This window comes from Manacus vitellinus, unplaced genomic scaffold (genome assembly GCF_001715985.3).
Source record: "Manacus vitellinus isolate BGI_N305 unplaced genomic scaffold, ASM171598v3 scaffold_0_pilon, whole genome shotgun sequence".
Lineage (NCBI taxonomy): Eukaryota > Metazoa > Chordata > Aves > Passeriformes > Pipridae > Manacus > Manacus vitellinus.
Window position 1 is genome coordinate 36226864 of NW_021938789.1, and position 19861 is coordinate 36246724.

General features: G+C 38.0%; 1 protein-coding gene across 3 annotated transcripts in view; it reads right to left on the reverse strand.

The window, feature by feature from the left end:
- The window catches only part of FNIP2 (folliculin interacting protein 2), a 33479-nt gene extending 13856 nt beyond the window's left edge, over nt 1-19623 (reverse strand). Inside the window, exons 1-13 of one of the 3 annotated variants that reach the window (XM_018071193.1) lie at nt 19439-19623; nt 14316-14442; nt 12191-12325; nt 11054-11154; nt 10900-10971; nt 10180-10280; nt 9898-9987; nt 8665-8736; nt 7919-8048; nt 4331-4532; nt 3669-3757; nt 2678-2824; nt 2379-2548 (exon numbers count right to left, since the gene is read on the reverse strand). In XM_018071193.1, the coding sequence (XP_017926682.1) occupies nt 2379-2548; nt 2678-2824; nt 3669-3757; nt 4331-4532; nt 7919-8048; nt 8665-8736; nt 9898-9987; nt 10180-10280; nt 10900-10971; nt 11054-11154; nt 12191-12325; nt 14316-14442; nt 19439-19623 (1621 nt within the window). Of the gene's footprint in view, nt 1-2378; nt 2549-2677; nt 2825-3668; nt 3758-4330; nt 4533-7918; nt 8049-8664; nt 8737-9897; nt 9988-10179; nt 10281-10899; nt 10972-11053; nt 11155-12190; nt 12326-14315; nt 14443-19438 lie in introns of those variants that run through there. The other 2 variants (XM_025894919.1, XM_025894921.1) reach the window with 2 other exon arrangements.
- Nucleotides 19624-19861: the final 238 nt, after the last annotated feature.

Sequence of the window (19861 nt, forward strand, 5' to 3'; positions counted from 1 at the left end):
TACTCCAAAGTTCTGGGAAAGTAAACACAGCTAGCCAATAAGGGAATGTTCACGTGCTCTCTCAAAGATGGACTAACTCAAGAAGTGTTTATTACCAGGTTGAGTTAACCCTGTTGTCTTCACCTGACACCCATTAGAAAATACCAACTAAATTGTCTTTGCTTAACCAAACTGTGACTGATCTCACCAGTACATGGCAGACAGCCAGCAAAAGCTCAGTTTTCTTCAGCCACCTTAATTGTTGAAAGCAGACTTCTTTGCCTTGAGACTTTATCAGCTACCTGCTAATCTACTGGATTGCTTTAGGTGCTAAATCCTTACTCTGAGCAGCTCCAACTCTGTTCTGGATGGAGTTTGCCATCAGGATTTTGTATGACACCTCAAGAAGCAACATTATATTGAAGTTATAATCAGAGCTTCAGAAAAGTTTCTACCAAGGGCAAGGGGGCCTCTGGCTTCAATATGAGGACACTAACACAGCAAAAAACCTCCAAATATATTTATGCTCAGCCTCCTCCTCACTATACAGAACATAAAAGGAATAAGGCTTCTGACTCCATTCCTACAAAACAAGGATCAATGAGACAGAAATTCCATGGCTCTCACTGTCTCCCCTGCCAAGATCTGCCATTTCTCATGATTCCAGTGATGCACTGGAGAGGCTGCTGTGTAGTGGCATCAGTGGTGCCATCTTTCCTCAATTAGGAACAATCTCATAGCCTAACATGCCAGCAAATTCATTTCTCAGTAACCAAAAGCGGGTGTCAAACTGCGCAATTAACCTCGAAGCCTGGTAGGCCACAAGAACAAGCAATTTGGAAAGGAAACGGGAAGATATTGCTTTACTTTTGAGTTGAGCACAGTTGCTATGGAAATCAGATTCAGACTTCATGTTAATTTGCACAATTGCTTTTTATATAAAATCATTATTAATAAGACAGCATAAAAAGTCAAAATTGTGACCGTCAAAACATACTAATACTTCTTATTAACACTATTATATTGAAGATGATGCTTAAGAGACAGTATGTCTTCCTGACAATGGGATTTACAGTTTTATCAGTATGTAACTGTAATTGATACATAATATGTAATGACAATAGAGGTCTGAAGGTGGAAAGACAAGTGGAAAATCCCTTCCTTAATAAAACGGCATTTCCATTTTAAATACTAGACACATGACTTTTTGGTTTTCCTCCCTCTTCCTAAAGAAGGAGACCAGCAGAGGGCAACATCTTACTTTCGTGATCAGTTTTTGCAACCACTTAATAGTGGTTTTTTGGGCTTTATAAAAATGAAACAAAACCAGAAAGCACTTTGCGTTCAGGCACCAAGAACTTGTCAAGGCAGAAAAAGCCCAGATCCTTGACTAGTCACCAGTGCTCGCTCCCAGGAGCGACCATAAACTCAGCAGCAGCTCTTATGCTTCCAGTCTAGCTGGTTTTTATAACTCCAGGCCTGGCTCCGTCCTCAACACCATGAACACACTTCTAATTTCTCCTTCCGTCTAAACTCTGCACAATGTTTAAAAGACATCCTAAGCCAGGAAACAATTCTATTACAACTATATGGCCAAGGCAGCAATTATTAGTTTCATAACAGTTGCTGAGAATAACGAGTATAATTGAAACAATTAGCAAGAAACACAACCAGTAGTACAGTGTAAAAGTCAAATTATTGCTTTAGTGTGCACATGTGTCATCTTACATAACAATACAGTGTATCAGTTAAAGTGAAGGCTGACCTGATGTCACTCACATCTCCTGCCAAGAAGGACTTTTCCAGGATTTACCACTGGCAGAATTATTCTCTCAGCTTTCACTCACCTACTCATCTAACATCAGTTGTTTAGTCCTCTGTATCAAGACAACTTATAAGCTATAAATTATTTGTCAGAGAATAGCTTGAGGCATGGGGCATAATAAAAAAATCTTGGACCAAGCCCACTCATGTAACTGTGAATGGAGGTATTGTCACTTGCCAGACTTCTGATTTGTTGTCTTGCTGTCTATCCTACTCTGTGAGAGAGAGATAAAACGAAGTAGAACCAGGGCAGCTGCAACTACAAAGGGCCTCCAAGACCAGATAACTCCCCTCAGTCCAGTCTATTCCCTCTTGTTTTTTCCCAACCTGCTCAGACTGTTCACAGCAGTTGCACCATTTTAATACTTCTACACCAAATTACTTAACCAGACAGTGTAAAAGAGGATGACAACAAAAAGTAAAGAATAAAAAGTAGGCTATGCAAACAGGCCTCCAAACACTCTGATTAACCAGGCAAAATGTGACCTGGATCACAAGTGGTTCCTATCTAAAAGGAGCAGATACAGGAAGGTGATAGTTATAGAGAAGTCAGAAGCTTTCCATTTCCTACTGACCAAGTTGTGCCCAGAGAGGGTTATATGGGTGGGATTTTGCCAGCATGTTCACAGACTGTGATGTGCGCTTCTCAGAGAAGGCCTTGATGGGAGGATGGTCAACTGGCATTACTGTTGGGACCCAAGCCAGATGATATGTCAGCACTGCGGTCAACAAAGCAGCAAAGAACCTAGGAAAAAAAGAATATGTCCAAAGTAACACCAACAAAACAATATCCCATTAAGTGCTTTAACATCCCCACATGCCCTGTGAAGAACACAATTTTTTTTTAAAGAAAAAAGCATTGGGAGAAGCTTACTGATTTTTGTTGATCTGTTCTATCAGAAACGTAAATTCTTTAAGAAAACGCTGGCATAGCTGGTTCTTTTCCAGGGTACTGGACATCATATTAAGCCACACAGGCTCTGCAATCCTTGGAACAGAATACAGGTTCCAGATGGTAACTCTGCTCAAAGAAAATTCCCAAAAAGTAAGTGTTAACATGCACATTTCAATCTTGCAAATAATTACAAGTAGTCCCTTTCCTCTTCTATTGTCCACTGATTTTTATTTATTTTTGCAAGATTGAGGAGACTAAACAAACTGGAAGAGTTTTTACTAGTGTCCAGAACACTAGTCTGTTTAATTCAGAGTATCAGTAATCTAGTGTCTTCACATGAATTACATATTTGGCTTCCCTTTCTTGCATTACAGTGTGTACTTGATTCAGAGAAACCATACAGAAATAATTTTGAGGGGAAAAAGAACCCATTCTATTCATTGCAGGGATTTGATTCTACATCCCAGATATTACAGAAACTCCATCCCACTAAAGCCTTCTCTCTCTCTTTAGCCAACTTTCTTAGCCTCTGACCATTCCTTCCTTCCTTTCTTAGGTACAGAAAAGAGAGCCTTTGATCGCATCTTTCTTGCCAGTTACATTGTTCAGCATCTACGGCTAGGAACAGGCAACTCCTCTGTCTGAATACAACATCAATCCACCTGACTATACAGGTATCAGCAGAGGTCAACTCTTGATGAGATCTTATAAAATTTAACTGACAGTTCCAGGAACACATGATTGCAACAGAACTACTTTTACTCTCATTAAGAAAATGGTTGAGCTGGTTTTGCTAAAGTTTTTTGAAAGCATTTACCCAATACCCAATGCAGAAAATTCATTCACGTTAACTTCAAGACTGTCTAAAATACAAGACCTTGCATTCAGTTGCTTATAACTGCAAGTGACAAATATCTTTTGAGGGGCATGAAAAGAGCTTTCCTTGTAATTCAGAATTCCATCAACTCACCTGAATTCTCCCAGGGCATCCATGACACGGCTGATATAAACCTGCACTCTCTGGCTGGATTCTGCTATTTTTCTACATGAGATCATGGCCTTGATTAAGAGTTAAAGACACAAAACAGCTTCTTAAAGGATTCGCATTCTTCATCTTTTTAAGCTTCATTAACATGTCAAAACAACTAAGTTTAGCCCCAGTCCTGTACAGCCACTCATGACAGCAACAGCTGCCAACCTCCCTCCACCTGGTGAGGGACCAATCCCTAATACTGGGTAAGGAGAGAGAAGAGGACATTTCTGAGAGACCAAGAGGAAGACAGCAACAAATATTTTGTGTCTCTCTTTTAGAAACTGCATGAAAGGATAGAATATCATCATTTCCACAGTCTCCAGGGAGTCAAAAACCTCATAGCGATACATGGTGAAAAAGAAAGAAAAGCCACCCATAGCATAAAACTCTCCATTCTAATTCTGTCTAGAAAAGAAACCACACCCCTTTCAGCAAATGTTGAATTCCTACACTGGGCTCAGGCTCAAGACTGCATGTGTAAGGAGGGAGGCAAGCTTGAAACCACGCACCTTCTCCCACTCTTCATCTATCAGATTCTAGAATACTTCATTCTGATTGACACTTATTTTTCCACATTATGCCAAATTAGTATTCTGTACCTTTTCTATTGCATATTTCAGCTTGTTCATGTGAGATTCAAAAAGAGGAAAGTGAGAAAAAAAGAAATCCTGGAAGTTTCTCTGTGCTTCTTCTTTTTCAGGCAGAGAAAAGATTATGCTGATTGCAATTTTTTTCCTCCGAACCATCGCAGGATTGGAGCTGCAGTTTTCATCAGCCATACTAAACATTTCTTCAGTGGACCTGTAAGGCAGATTTGTTAGGACAGTTACTTATACACTGAGAGATAATTCATCTTCTATCCATACCTCTCTATATAAGTACAAGGTCTCCTCTGACTGACTATATAAGGCTTTGCTGTCACAGTCTCTGAACAGAGGATACTCAACATTTCAATGCACAAGACCCATTCTTGTTCAAATAGGAGGAAGACAATCCCCAGAGAGGCCTGGTGTGAACAGTTTTCATCTGAAACAGAGTTACTACAAATTCCCTCCTGGATTTATCTTTGAGGGAGATAAAGAAAAGGGAATGGAGATACCTCACACAAAATCATTACCAAAAAAGGTTAAAGGTAACTCCAGAGCTCTGAACTGCATCTACCACTCAAGCTCCTATCTAGGTGCTCAGCAGTATGCCCATGATGCTCTTGAATCTGTACTGTTCCTCATGAGAGAAGTTGGGAAACATGCTACCTATACTGTTCTGGCATCTTAAGATGGATGTTTGCACTTAACGATGCAAAATAAAACTTTTTATTTTAACTGAAGACAGTGTGTCATCATTCAGTAATTACTGTGGAAACACAAATTTAATGCCTACCAATACATATGTACCCAGCTCAAAGTTGGGTAGGCTTCAGCTTAAATTATTTGTTTTCTGATTAAAATCTTTAAAACAAAAAGAAAAAAAACCAGACAAACCCAACAACAACAAAAACCAAACAAAACCCCAAACAAAACAAACAAATGAACAAAAAAACAGTGGCTATTTTACAACCATTATTATTTCCCCAAATTCTGTTTATTTCCTTGACAGTTCTGCCACATTCCCTTCAACAACCATGTCTCTCTTCAATATTACACCTGTGTTACTACTAGGATCAATACCGCTCAATATTTTGATTATCAGCCTGGCCTGTGGATCAAAACACACCTTCAGTGAGTTTGCAGATGATGTTAGATAGAGGAAAAATGGTCAATAAACTGGAGGGCACTGTCCAGAGAGGCTGTGGAATCTCCATTCTTGGAGATTTTCAAAGACTCAAATAGACAAGATCCACTGCTACCTGATATAAATTCCAAGCACAGGTAACTGATTTTGATGATATCCACAAGTCTCAGCCCACCATAAGTTTTACTGTGATTATGCAAAACCCTGTTCTTCCATAAATACTTGCATTGCAGTGCTAGATATTGATACTCTGGGTTTACAATATTATTATTTTTTCTTGCTTGAAGCATCCTGATCAATTTCATCTATATACACAAATAAGTAAAACAGTATGGACAGAATATCTGTTGGTAGGAACTTGAACTGAAAAATGGGTTTTAATCTACTGAGAAATTATAGAGGGGGACAGGGTAAGAAAGACAAGAAAGCCACGAAGACATTCAGAGCAACAGCTCATGTGGAAATAGCTTGATTATGGAGTTTCGTCATAAGTTAAGACTGCAATACCAGTGAGTGGTAATTAAAAGCTTGAAATCTTTTCATATCAGAATTACCTTGAAATGGACTCTGTGGTATTTATAGACCACTATGAAGCAATTAACAAAAGGAAAGACTCAGAGCTAAGCATTCATGCTACGTCCATTCTAAAAATAAGTGGTTTATAGTTTAATTGGTTTTACAAACTTAAATATATAAAAGTTTCTCATCACAGAGGTATGACTCCATGAATACAGGAAAAAACACACAATAAAACCCCAGCAAAAAACAGCTTGTGGGAAAACAGAGTTCAAGACAAAAACATAACCTCATTTGAACTTCAGGAACTTGCATGCAGAGACAGAAATTCCCAAGGAAGTCGGGAAAGGGTGGACAGTCAGCATCTATGAAACATCACAAGCTTTTGTACTGCTTCCCAGGAACAGAAATTGAAGAACTTAAGTCTGTGAGAAAAGCCTTTTCAACAAAGCTACTTAATCTAGTTTGTTTGCCAATTGACTATGAGGAGTTCCAGGAGGCATCTCATTTTCTTTGAGCTATTAGCCTAAAACATCAGTGACAGTGATTGTAGAATCTTGGCTGTGCAAAATGGAAGTGCAAACTGTGGCACTGAAGTATTCAACCAGAAGCCTACTGTTTCTTTAGCAAGTAATCAGAAAACAAGTATCTGAAGAGGCTTTTTGGCTTAGAAAAAAATCACTGTCTAGAGCTACTCCTCAATTGGGAAAATAATGTCCTGTTTCCAATATCTTTCCCCAGCACAACTTCTCCAGTGTGGAAGAAAAAAACCTACTCCCTACACTGAACAAGCAGCCCAAAGAGGTTACTTTCCCCTAAACAATTTGTAACTTTCAGACATTTTGAGGAAGTTTAGATTTGTGAAACTTTGGCTATTCCTTAAACTGGGCTCAAATCGTCCTATCTACCCTAAATGTTTTAATTTTTTTACATGGACTGCTCTCAGCCTTATTTCTTTAGGCAAGTAGACTAAAAAGTACTTCAATTTACTGAAAGCAAAATGTTTACTAGCTTGATCTCAAATGCAAGTGTGATTTAGGAAGTATGACTGCTATATTAGCATCATGGCACGATTCTTCATGTTAAAAATGATTCACTAAGAATATCCAGGAAAAAGCTGTAAGTGTTGACACTAGGGAAAAAAGTCTTTTAAAAAAGAGTTTCATTTTAATTTTCAGTGACTACATACTTTACTTGGCAGATTTTAAGCTTCCCTTAACTGAAAACAGTGAAAAGGGAAAGAGGCCGAAGAGCAGGAATTTCTTGTGGCTCTCCACTAATTCCATGCTGTCTCTGGATACAGGTAGATGAGCAGAGTGAGAAGATAGTCAAGAACCATTTGATATTTTGCAACTGACAAGGGAAGAATTTGCTTATTAGCTATGCAAAGTCTGCTGCATTCCATGCTTTGTTATGCCACTGAGCTACAAGAGCTAGTAAAATTCCAAAACAGAAGCCTAGCCTTTTCATTACAGCTTTTTTTTTTCTTCCTGTTTTGGCAGAAGTCACATCAGGAACATCCTGTACCAGCCAAGAGAGTCGTCACAGGCTATTACTCCAAAATTTCAGTAACTGCTCACTAGTCAGACTTCATTATAGTATAATGTAATTATGGCAGCAGTGCCGTTACAGTCCCTTTCATCTCAACAGGATGCTCTGCTCATTCAGAAACAGTTTAGTATGTTTTTCAGACTGTGGCTTCAGACACAGACTATATACTAATAAAAATAAGTATATTTCAAATTGGACTTTGAAGTTCATATTCACCCAAAACTTAATCTTTCTTTAAATTGGCAATCTTATGTAACATGCAGAGGAGAGAGACTAAGTCGAAAGCATTTAATAATAGGATTTGTCCTTTTAAAGAAAAGAGGTTTAAGCTCTATTTATCTTAAATTACTGCCAAACAGCTTTTGTAAAAAGAAAGGTGTGGCACTCACCACCTTGGAATAATTCCATTCTCTAAACTGGTTGTCTGACTTCGGAGCCAGCGACGTTGGTAGCTGCTAGAAGATGATGATGAAGAGCTTGGAGATGGAAAAGGAGTAACCAGAAGACTGCTCAGAGATGCTATGAAGAAAGCAGGAAACCCCACAGATAATGAATTACAAAGAGTGCTGGTTAAATATTTTTCTTCATACTCTAACTGGGAACAATTTCTCACAAATATTGCTCTTGCTTACTGATCTTTTTCACACAACTCACTTGCAACAGGAGAGACAATTATTTTAAATAAATCTCGCTGCCTGAGAACATTCTTTTGTTATAAAGTCAGAGATCTTCCCTATTAGAACACACTAAAATTTATCTTATTGTCATTAAAAGCAATCTGTCCCAAGAGGTGCTGCCCTTCTATTATAATGGACAGGACTTCTGGTCTTCTGACACCCTTTTCTTATTCAGTGCAAGAAAAAGCTTCTCTTCACTTGCTCTAGTAAAGGCTCAAACCAGTTCTTCCTCCAAATGAGAAATTGGTTAAGGACCCAGAACATGGTAGCTGTAAACAAAGAATAGAATTACAAATATTCTTGCATTAAGGCTTGGGGCAAATGTAGAAGGAAAACCACCTAGCAGATCAAAACCATTGTGGTTTACAGGTCATAAGGTGCCTATCTTTCAGGTGAATCACTGCACTGAAGAATTGTAACATAATTACAAAAGCATGCAAACAAGAGACAGCAGATACCTGACCGAGCAATGCCGCTGTCTCTGTCCTCATTTTGTCCTCTGCTAGGCATATCGACAGGTGTGCTGTGTGCTAAAACAAACAGACAGATCAATAGAAAATATTACATAACTCATCATACTGTTTGTCAGCATTTAAAAAAATGTTTACGTTTAAAGGTCATACAGGAAAAGAATTACATCCTTTACTCTTACTGCAAATCAGCAGTATGGTGTGAACAGAGGCGGCAGCAAACAGCATACCTATACTGAGTATCATGTTACTAGAGAGGAAGGTTATTTGCCCCAACGCAAATGTAAAAACATCTCTAAGGAGCTTAAGAATACAAATACATTATTTGCATTATCAGAAATCAGATATGCTTTGAAAGTGAGGGCTCGTGGTAAGCTCACCTGTCACGCTTGACAAATTTTTTTGTGTGCAAAATTGTCATTTAACACAGGTTAACTTCATAGTGAAATAGTCAAACACAAGGTCCATTAAAAGCTTCTGTTTCGCTCCCCAAGCAGAGATTTACTGTCCTCAAAGCCTCACAGTAAGAAGCATTCAGCCTATGTCATGTTACATTGAAGTGTTAGTAGTGCAGAGTCACTCAAATCGTAGAGCATGCAAGATCCGCAAAGGCTGTGAAGAAACTGCATCGGTATTTCAGTTTGTATTTTTGCAGTTAAGAGAAGTAATTGGGCCTAAGATCTACCCACCTGCATGGGTCATCATTATGCCTGTAAAAGCAGACTTTATGCAGCTTAAAGTTTTGAGAATTAAAGAAATTAACATTGTTAAAGAAGAAAACCTTAGGACCTCCTAGATTTAGCTCAAAAATTAAATTTTGAATATATGCCATCAAATTAAAAAAAAAAAGGTAGCAAGAGGCAAGAGAAGAAAAAGTTGTACACCAGCAAGACACCTGCACGCTAGCAAGAAACCAGCAATAAGCCAGGAAACATAAGTTCTCTAAGAAATATAAGGGCTAATTTATTATTAAAAACACTGCATAAAAATATCTTTAAAATTAAACATAGTACTCAGAAAATAAATATGGACCAAAACCAATCAGTTTAGCCATTTTTTTTGAAGAAAGATTTTTTAAGTATATGCCAGATACTTCTGCTGTCACTATTTTAGCCCTCTGTTTCTAGAGAGTAATTATGTATGTCCTGCAAGGATACAGAAGGAACTGGATTTGTGTGTGCAAATGGATGGATCACACTGTGGCTGGCATTCCACACAAACCTGCAAAGAAAGAAGCACTGCGGATGAGCCGGAGGGGACCTCCTTCAGACACACCCTGCAGCAGTTTGCTGCTACACAGCTGTAACACACCTAGGAAACAAAAGCAATGTAGAAAAAACACACACACACACAAAAAAAAAAAGGCAAAAAAAAAAAGTTAAAAAAAAAGTACAAAAAAAGTAAAAAACACAAGGAGGTGATGTACTGGGGAAAAAAACCTTAAAACTTAATGAACAGATGGCCTTATGTTGTCAGAAAGACATAGAACCTGGAAATATTTACCTAAATTACTTCCACTGCGACAGGTTCCCAAACCATTCTGATTTGAGCTCAGTTTTCCCAGGCTGGGATCTTGGTTGATGTATTCAAAGCTATCTTGCAAGCTAAAACAGGGGGAAAAGCCAGTGTTCCTTAAGAATGCGATCAATAGGCATTGATATGAGCTTAAGAATAAGGTTCATTTTATAAATAAAGAAGGCTGAACACAAACTTTACAATCAAATTCAAGGACAAGTACGTTTCTGAAACTGGAATGAAACAGGCATTTATTCCTTATATACGCTTCCTCTCTAAATTATTAGAAGTTTCTTTATGTCACATTTGGGATTTAGTTTATTCACATTTGCCCATTTTGGGGACAAGGAAAAAAACAGAACAGATGAGAAACAGTGGATTTGCTGAAGGAAACAGAAGTGGAATATAACGAAACAAAGCACTCTCAACAAATGTACCCTCCTCACATTTCTGATAGCAGGAAGATATAGAGGCTTTGATTGTTCAAAGTACCTAACCTCTCAACTTTACTGTATGCCCTGGACAAATTAAGAAGCAGAAATTTGTAGAGATTTTTCTTTATTAAAAGCTTGGGTAGCCTGACTAGGATCTATTAACAGAACCCTTCTCCACAGCTGCCACTCCTAATTCTTTTCTAGGACTACAAAAGGAGAAAGACAGACAGACAACTGCATTGGACACGGAAGAAAAAAAAAAAAATCTTCTTACTTATTGTTGCTTCCACTGAAGCTTCCTACCCTGGCTGAGAAGACTTTACTTATCATCAGCTGTGGGGGAGAGCTGAAAGGATAAACAGTCATTTCAGTGAATCATCAATTCCAAGTGCCTGACAAGAGAGTGCATCACAGAAAAGGACACTCACCGTATGTAGTGAATTTTCAAGGTGGAGCCTTTGTAACTCATTGCCACTGAGCCAAACATCATTTCTCCCAGCATATTGACATCAGAGGCTGGCCTGGTGTACTACACAGACAAGATGGGAAGAGCAAAGTCAAAAATAACTTGGCATTTCAATTTAATATAGTGTCATAGTGCTACATTTTGAATGGAAAGTAAGATCAGTGTGGTTTTAACACACCGAATGCAAGGATAAGTAAGGACAGCCAGAAGATGTATTCCATTTTGCTCACTAGATGGGCATTATTACCCTTTTTCCAGGGGGACCTCCAAAGGCAAGAAAGAGGAAAAAAGATCTACTGCATTTCCAAAGAAATAGCTGTGTCCAGCAACATTCCCATATAGCAGAGTGTTTGATGAAACCTGCAGGTGTTAACAGGACTTGGATTCTGTGGTTTGGATCCCCAAACAAACTACTTCCTTTTCCAAATTAGTATATTCTCCTTCCCTGCCCTTATAGAAAGCTTCTTGGAAACATTTTTTATTGGAAAATAGTTTGTGATTATACTTAGAAAGGCAGTCTTCAGACCAATTGCTTATTTTGTTTCAAAGACTGATCATCAATAGCAAATATGAAGAGAAGTTTGTTAATTCTGAGGGAAATCACTTACCTTCCAGTTAAATATATTTTTTCCCACCTTAATCCATACATGCTGCAAATTACTTTTTTCTAGCTAAAATGCTAATAATGCTTTTAGTGAGAAACAGTCAGAGTACCTAAAAATTAGCTCTCTTAAAAAACAGACTAAAGGGACTCTTAATTTACTCTTTCAACAGCTTCTTCAGAACTAACCTGAAGCATAGGTAGACAAGAACAGAGAATAGTATAGTGGTTCTTATGACATTGACAAAATGTTATTAGATTTTAGATTAGATTTCACAGTTCCTTCAAAAATAAGACCAAGATAGACCAAAAGGTAAAGATGCACCCACGTGTTTTTATTCTACACCACTTCAAGGATAGGACAGATATTTCAAGGTTCAGATTAACTTATAATACAACAGAAGTGTAAGTCATTCAATGTATGTAACTGAATGCTTTTATAAACTAACTTCTTCAGTAAAGTGAATAAATAAAAGCAACAAAAGTAATGAATATTACCTGATACTTCGGTATCTGTTCTTTGATATTCTGCATACAACTTATTGTGGGACTGCGGGAAGAAATATGGTTGTTCCCATTGCTTGCCTGGCAGTTCTTGGCACAAGTCTTTACAGAAGCCTCATCTGCCATTTTCTATGTCAAAACAGAACAATACGATAAAAACTATTAAAGTCAATATAAGAACTCCCATCTCTAAACGTACCATGGCATGAATTTTCTTAAAACCACAGGAAAACAAAAGAAATTAAAAAACACAAATTTATTTGGTCTTATATCAGTTTTAAAATATTTTATAAAATGCCAGCATCAGAGCAAGTGGAGAACTATCATCACATTTACAATGGCAGATAGGTTTCATAGTATCACATACAGTCTGAGTAATTAGCCAGTTTCATGGAAAGATCATTCCCGAGAGTTATGAATTACTCTTTGTAACATTTACCAAAGTTTATGTAAACAAAATCTCAGCTTATGGGTTGCTTACAAACCAATTCTTGTAATCATTTGCACAATTAATCACTCAAATTGCACATAACTTTTGCTTCCCAAATGATTAACAGATTTCTTAAAGAGAAGAACAACCAACAGAAACAAGGGGTGAATAATGCATCATTTGGTAGAATTAACAGGTTAAAGGCAAACAATGTATTTGAATATTCAATGTAAATAAGCTTTACTGTATTTCAGGAAAATGCATGAATGCACAGTATACACACACCTTCTTGATTTCAGTTTAAACAGGACTCAGTTTGAGAGTAAGTCTGCCTCAATTTTAAACGAATCAAGTTTAAGTTTGCTGTTTGATAATATATCAAACAAACGACCAGACACTCAAAATCACTTTTAACATCTATGTGTTTGCACTGCATTCTAAGTGCTTTAGCTGTTTTAAAAGGGTACCTAGTTTAGTGTCTAGCTGAAAAAGAGATTATAGTCTGTATCACGTGTTATGAGAGCGGCTATAATCTGTTTTATGTCAGTGTTGCATGGAGTTTCTGATCGGATACATTTTAGTTAACTTTTAGTTTAAAGTATTCAAGTAAGTGGAATAGTTTGAATATTTAAATGAAGCCAGAAATATATTTCTTCTTCCCATGCTGTGTGTTTTAAACCAACTTAGAGATACAAAGTAATGACCTTGATTTTGGCGGGGGGAAGAGGGGGGAAGCAAGATTAACAGACCAGTCTGACCCATTTACCCTCTTAAGTAGATGATCAGACATCAGCTGATGATGCTCACCAGTCTTACTGATTCAGCACAATGGCATATTTACAGTGTGACTGAAACAGAGATTGTCGCTTTTTAAGCATCTTGATAAGTAATTTCTACAAGTCACGACTATTCTTATATAGCTTATACAGCTATATATATAGTTCTACAATAAACCATAGTAGTCTAATAAGATGAAGCTGTTAGTTCTAAAAAAACTTCAAAACAAACAAAAATTTGAAATAATTCAATATAAAAGAGAAACATGGAGGTAGTAAGAAAAAAAACACAAGCAAAACTACAACAAAACAGGAAACACTATTGGTTTAGTTACCTTAAAATCACTTAAGTTTGCTGAAAGCATTACTCCACAATTTGTGTGCCTGGAGAACAGCAAAAAGAACTTGCATCTTGTCAGCATTTGCTCTTGCTTCTATGTGTGTCACCAAAACTTACATGGTCATATATCACCATGTGTCATTCTTCACAATATGGCATGGTTAGCCAGGGGAGTTGTTTTAATTCATATAAAGACAACAACTTGACTAATCCAAAACACCAAAGGAAGAAAAGCACCTTCAGACATGTGGTAGACATTACTGGAACAAGGGGACTGCACAGCCAGGGCTAACAACAAAAAGCAAACCCAGTCAACATTAAAAAGGCTCAAGAAATACTCAGTTTAAAGGAGCATAGATTTCTTTGCCAGAAAGCAAATCAGGTCTAAGTTGTTAAGTTTCAATAACGCATTTATATCATAAATACCAAATACCAGATATGTTCCCAGGCTTTTTGGAATCTAACACACTCTTATTGCAGCTATCACAGAATAGCAAAAGATAAAGCAAAGATCACAAGATTAACAAGTTGACACTGTCCTATTAGGACAACAGCAAAATTAACATTTCATACCTGAACCACAGTTTCATCAATTTTGCGGACTGCTTTGGAATCAAATAAGACCTGTCTGCCTCTCCTCTCACAGTCCTGGTAAACTATCAGGCGGATTTCATTCAAGTCAAACTCTGAAGAGGACCAGCTACGGATTAGAAACACAAGATGTTAAAATAGTGTACTTACTTTGCAGGTTCATTTAAGTGAAGAAACAGGTATTATGCAAATACAACTTTTACTCAGCATTTACAGGATCCAGGGTGCAATCATTTAACTCCAACCAAAAAGGAACTCCAAAGGAGTACCTAAACCCAGTGTCACTGCTGATCCTAAAGCAGGAATAGCCACACCAATTTTCATCCAATCTTTTTTCAAAATTTTGCAGAAAGAGAACACAAAACTTTGTCTCAGCAGTCTGCCTCAAGGCTTAACTACTCCTAAATTTCTTTGTACACAGCCTGGATCATCCTTATTGTAAGGCAGGTGTACTATTTTGTCCGATGCTCTTAGTGGCAATAAAATACAATGGGTTACCCTTCTCTCTAGCACAGTGCTTCAAAAGCACAAGGTTTGCACCCTCCCACATCCTTCTCTAAACAACAGAAAGCCAATTCATTTTGGTCTATTCCTGACAATATCATTTAAGATTTTCCCTAAGTTTAAGTCTTGCAACTGAAAGACAAGGTTTATGTTGTTCCATTATTTTTCCCCTTTTTCTGAGACATTTCAGGGTTTACTGAACAGCCATAGATTACTGAGACTTGATCTCCAACTACAATAAAATTCATTTCGTATATGAAATCAAGATACCACAGAGATTCAACCTGAAGAAAACAACTATCTCAAGCCAGAATCTGCCCATTCCCCAGAGATACAACATGGCACACAACTTGGCTCATTGCACTACGGCAAGAGGCTGAGGAGCACAACTGCAGCATGGCTGCAATGACAAGAAACCTTATTTACCAATACAAAGGGAGTCAGTCTGCACATCAGAGCATGGAGGTTTGCTTGGTCTCAGCTTCAGCCACAGAAAATGCTTTTCACGTTATGTAGCTTACAAGCTGAAATTAATGGAAAAAACCTACTACTGCATAAAGCAATGCCACACAGCACTGATGCTCAGCCATATTGCCTCATTCCTGACCTCGATGAACTGCACTGAGGGGGTAAGAGTACAACTGTTATTAATAGTTTTTGGTTTAACAGACTTCAGTCAAGGCCACACTGATCTTCCACCCAAACGGAAGTTACATTTAGGAATTTTGCCAAACTGTGCCTACAGAAAAGGAAGGCAGAGAATTGAGAAGAGCATAAAACCCCTATACAGTTGAAACACTAGAATTTCTGAAGCTATTTCTTTTTATTACTTGCTCTGTTAACATCCATAAGCGAGGTAAACACTTTCAAATACTGCTAGAGTCAGTAAGGTAACTGTGGATAACTGTTTTAGGAGCACACACAGACTTTTAAATTTAAAATCATTTTAAGTAAAGGCAGCCTAATTTCCTCTTTGTGCTCTTTCTTGGTAGCTAAAAAGAGAAATAAGGGTAAATAGGCATCCTTTTCAAACCTGAAAGACCTCATTCTGGAAGGTTTCATCCTACTTTCAAATATCTTGAGACAGAATAAGCCAGATACCCATTGCCACTGTAAGGTACTCTGATACGAGTATGCTATATGTACATAATATGCAAGGTTCCAGTACACTTCAAAGCCAGATTATGGAATGCTGCTAAAGGCTGTTTTGCCATCCACAGCAAGGAAACTTCTTGCTATGTTTGTAACATGTTGCCTCCAAAACTGCCAGGAGTGCCAGGCAGATTTCTTTTCAAGTTTTCCCTTTCAAACAGAGTCACAGCATTAAGTTCACCTGCACGAGACCAGACCTGATACCATTGTTGATAGTTGCCCAACAAAGATCCTACACACCTCACATATACAGAGAGCTGCAACTACACCATCTGTTTTAGAAATCTGTTACTAGTTTCTCAGCCCACTGCCTCTGCAACGCTATAACAAAATCCAGTTATGCAGAATGCACGAGAAGTCAGAGCCATGAGTACACTTCATTCTAGCCTGCCACACGAATCTGATGCTCTTCAGCTATCTACTTACATGCTTTCTGCAGTAGGTGACCTCAGGTAACTATTCTGCTTTCTTAAAAAGGCTACAGGTCTCCTTTTAACTACTAAGAAAAGGTATCTCTCTATGGCCTTAGTTAAAATTCTATGCAAGAGCAAAGCCTTATTTATCTCCAGGATTAGCACAGCAGCATCAATACTTCAGACTACAGGACTGCAAGTCTAAAATGAGAAAGACTCATTTTAGACAGACTGAGCCAATCTGGCCCTGCATCTGCCCACCGATGCAGGGTTGCATGCAGGTTGGGTTGGGCTGCATGAATTCCGGTTTCCTTCCCTCACTGTGCACTAAAGCAAACTTCATGTTGTTTGTGCAGTGCCAACTTCTGTATAAGATTTTATGCTGAAGTAGAAGCCAATTCAACAGCCTGCTGAGGTGCCTTTTCCACACAGCATGCTAGAACTAAAGACTGCTGCAATCTGTCATAACTACAAACAGATTCTCTAGTACCAGACAGCAACAAGCTAAGTTACATAAAATCTATTGTACAGAGCTTTATCTGACTAATAGATCAAATCTAGGGAAGTAATTTCCGCTAATGCTTCTTAGAGTACTAACCAAATATCAACCTTATGTTTTAATGAAGTCTTTGCTTTCAGGCTGTAAATTACCCAGAACAGAGATGCAGTTCCTGCAGCAGTCCTACCCATTACAGAAGAGTTCCATCCTACTAAAACCTCATTTGGTAACATCAAGCATATCTATAGGCAATTCATACAGGCATATAAGTCCATGTAGTCTCATTACTTCCACGTGGAATCTAGCACCAGGCCCAAGACTAGTCAGATGACTGGGATGTTTATCCCTGTCACAAAAGCTGATGAGCAGAATGCTTACAGTACTTCCACCCTTTATTGTTTAAGCCAGCTTATATAACCTAGAGCCCCCAAAACAGGGACAGCAGGAATATTCAATCATCTCCTAAAAGCACAGCGTTGAAGAACACCGACAGAACACAGATTCTTTGGTCCGCTCTGTTTTCACATGTGTAAAAACCAAAACACAACCCATTACTTTCTTATCTCTGTATCAGCTTCCTGCTTATTTAGATACGCAAGGTCCTGCATATTCCTCAAAATTAGCTGAACTGATTAATTTGAGCTTGTGCAGATGTTCACGTTTCAGGTTAAATGTGGCTATTCTGACTGAACATGTTTTCTTATTTGACCACAAAAATTAAAAGCCCCATATAACCTTTTGCCCCTTTTTGTAACTATGTGACCCTTCCTGTTACTCATGTCTGCTCTGGCAATTCTTGGACCCTTCTGTAAACTGAATTCCCTGCAGCAAGAAAAGTGCGTCCAAGCATCTGAAAGTGGATCAGAAACATAGTTGGAAACAGGAAGGAAGAAGTAGAAAGCAATGGAATCGCCACCTCTTAGTGGCAGCATGTCCTACACTGACTTTGTCCATGGAACTATACACCTTTGGGAAAGGGCAGAAAGAAAACGTTCCCTATGCATTCCAAATAAGTATTGAGGCTAGTTAGAATGTTAATTGAGTTTTCTTGTTCCCAAGTCAGTTCTCTGCCGCTTATTGAGCTAACTGACACCCTAAGGGGAGCCAGTTCCAAAAGGACTGCAAAGGGGGAAAAGGACAAAACCATGATGCCAGAAATCAAAGGAAGAAGTGGCAGTGTAATTACCTCCTTTGACATCATCGGCTTGGCTTATCTAGCTCACCTTCAGACGGTATCTTTCCTGCACGTAGAAGATGCTAGAACTAATAAACATCATTTTCAACTCAAAATAAATAAATAAAATCAAGCTGTCTGTGTTCATACAACAGGAGAACCAAGTCTACTAAAGATACTAAAATACTATGGATTTTTATTTTTCGAAAGAAAGCCACAAGTTTGGAACATCTTACAGATAGCCTGAAAAGTTTTCTCCCCAGATTCCATATTAAGCTTAAACATGCTTTACTTCCTCTTAAACTGGTATATAAACTACTTTCCTTTGGCTCGTTCAACATTTCTTCAACTATATATATATATGTGAGACACGGAGGTAAGGAAATCTCTCTTAGGGGAATGTAGACTTGTTTGTTTCTGGAAAAAAGCCACAAAAATTCTGCCTCATTCTGCCCTGAATCAGTACTTTCAGTTAATATAGATCTCCAAAGCCTGATTTTTACACAGAAAGCTTTTGCTTCACCTTCATAATAATCAGCATTCATGCATGCAATAACTGAAGAGTGACCTATTAATTTATATCCAAAAACTACTTTGGCTGACCTTAAACTGTTTTTGAAAGTGACTAAGCACTCACTACTTCAGTGTAACATCTATAGGCTGGAGAAACAAACAGGCTGTAACATCTCCATATACCTATATATGTATTTATATTTTTCTGCTTCTTAGACCAGCAATCCTGAATATGTTGAATACTAATTGTAACACCCTTGGGTGCCAAGATTTAGAAAAAGCTACCCTGAACCATGTTCCCAACACAGTTACATAGCTGTAAAGACTCAGACATTAGAGACATGCTGGCACACATATGAAAAAGACACCACAAAAGTTAAAGAAACTATTCACACTTCAGATTACTTTGATGTAATGCTTGATCTAGAGGTAATTTCCAAGTAAAACAGAGGATTCTCCTCTCCATTCTTCCCCCATTTCACAGCATTCCCTCCTGTCTGCTCTGCACACTGTTACTACTTGACCCACTAACACAGGGGGTGGCAAGAAAAAGAGGGCAAACTAATTAGAAAACTAGAAAGAGAAGGTAAGATTATTCAACCTTAATTGAAAAGATCACCCTCCATGCCTCAGTTTGCATATACATAAATCTCACATATCAGAGATAAGAATGTAGATTCAGTTTCAAATAGGAAAGACTTTCTTGAGTTTCAGTCAGCATCATCATCAAGAATAAGCTTCTAATAGAACTTTCCCAATTATTTACAAAATAGCCTTTCAGGAACATGATTATAAATCTAGTATTAACTAAAAACGTCTATTCTTTGTCAAGAAAAAATTACATGCATACCTGTTTTGCAGCAGTCTAGTCACTTTGCTCGCACAGCTGACACACTGGTCCCTCAAACACTTTCTACTTCTTTCATCCAGTTTGGTACAGGAGAGATTATTTCCAAGTAGTACATCGTTGTTGTTTCTTCCTCTTTCTATTTGTCCCCCAGTGCCATTTGTAGCTTTTGGTGTACCCCCACACATTTTCTTAGTTACAAATACTCTTGTAAAGCTCCCTCAAAGAAACTAAATACCTGCTGAGGAGGTACAGCCTCAAGCAGATTTCTTTACTATTGATCAACCATTAACAATGGTAATTTACCATCAGCTTTCTTCCCTATACAGGAACCCAGTCTGCTGAATTTCCCACTAGGGGAAAAAAAGGCAAAGCAACCTTCATATAGTCTATAAGCCATTAATAGAGAAAGACAGCTGTAGCTTA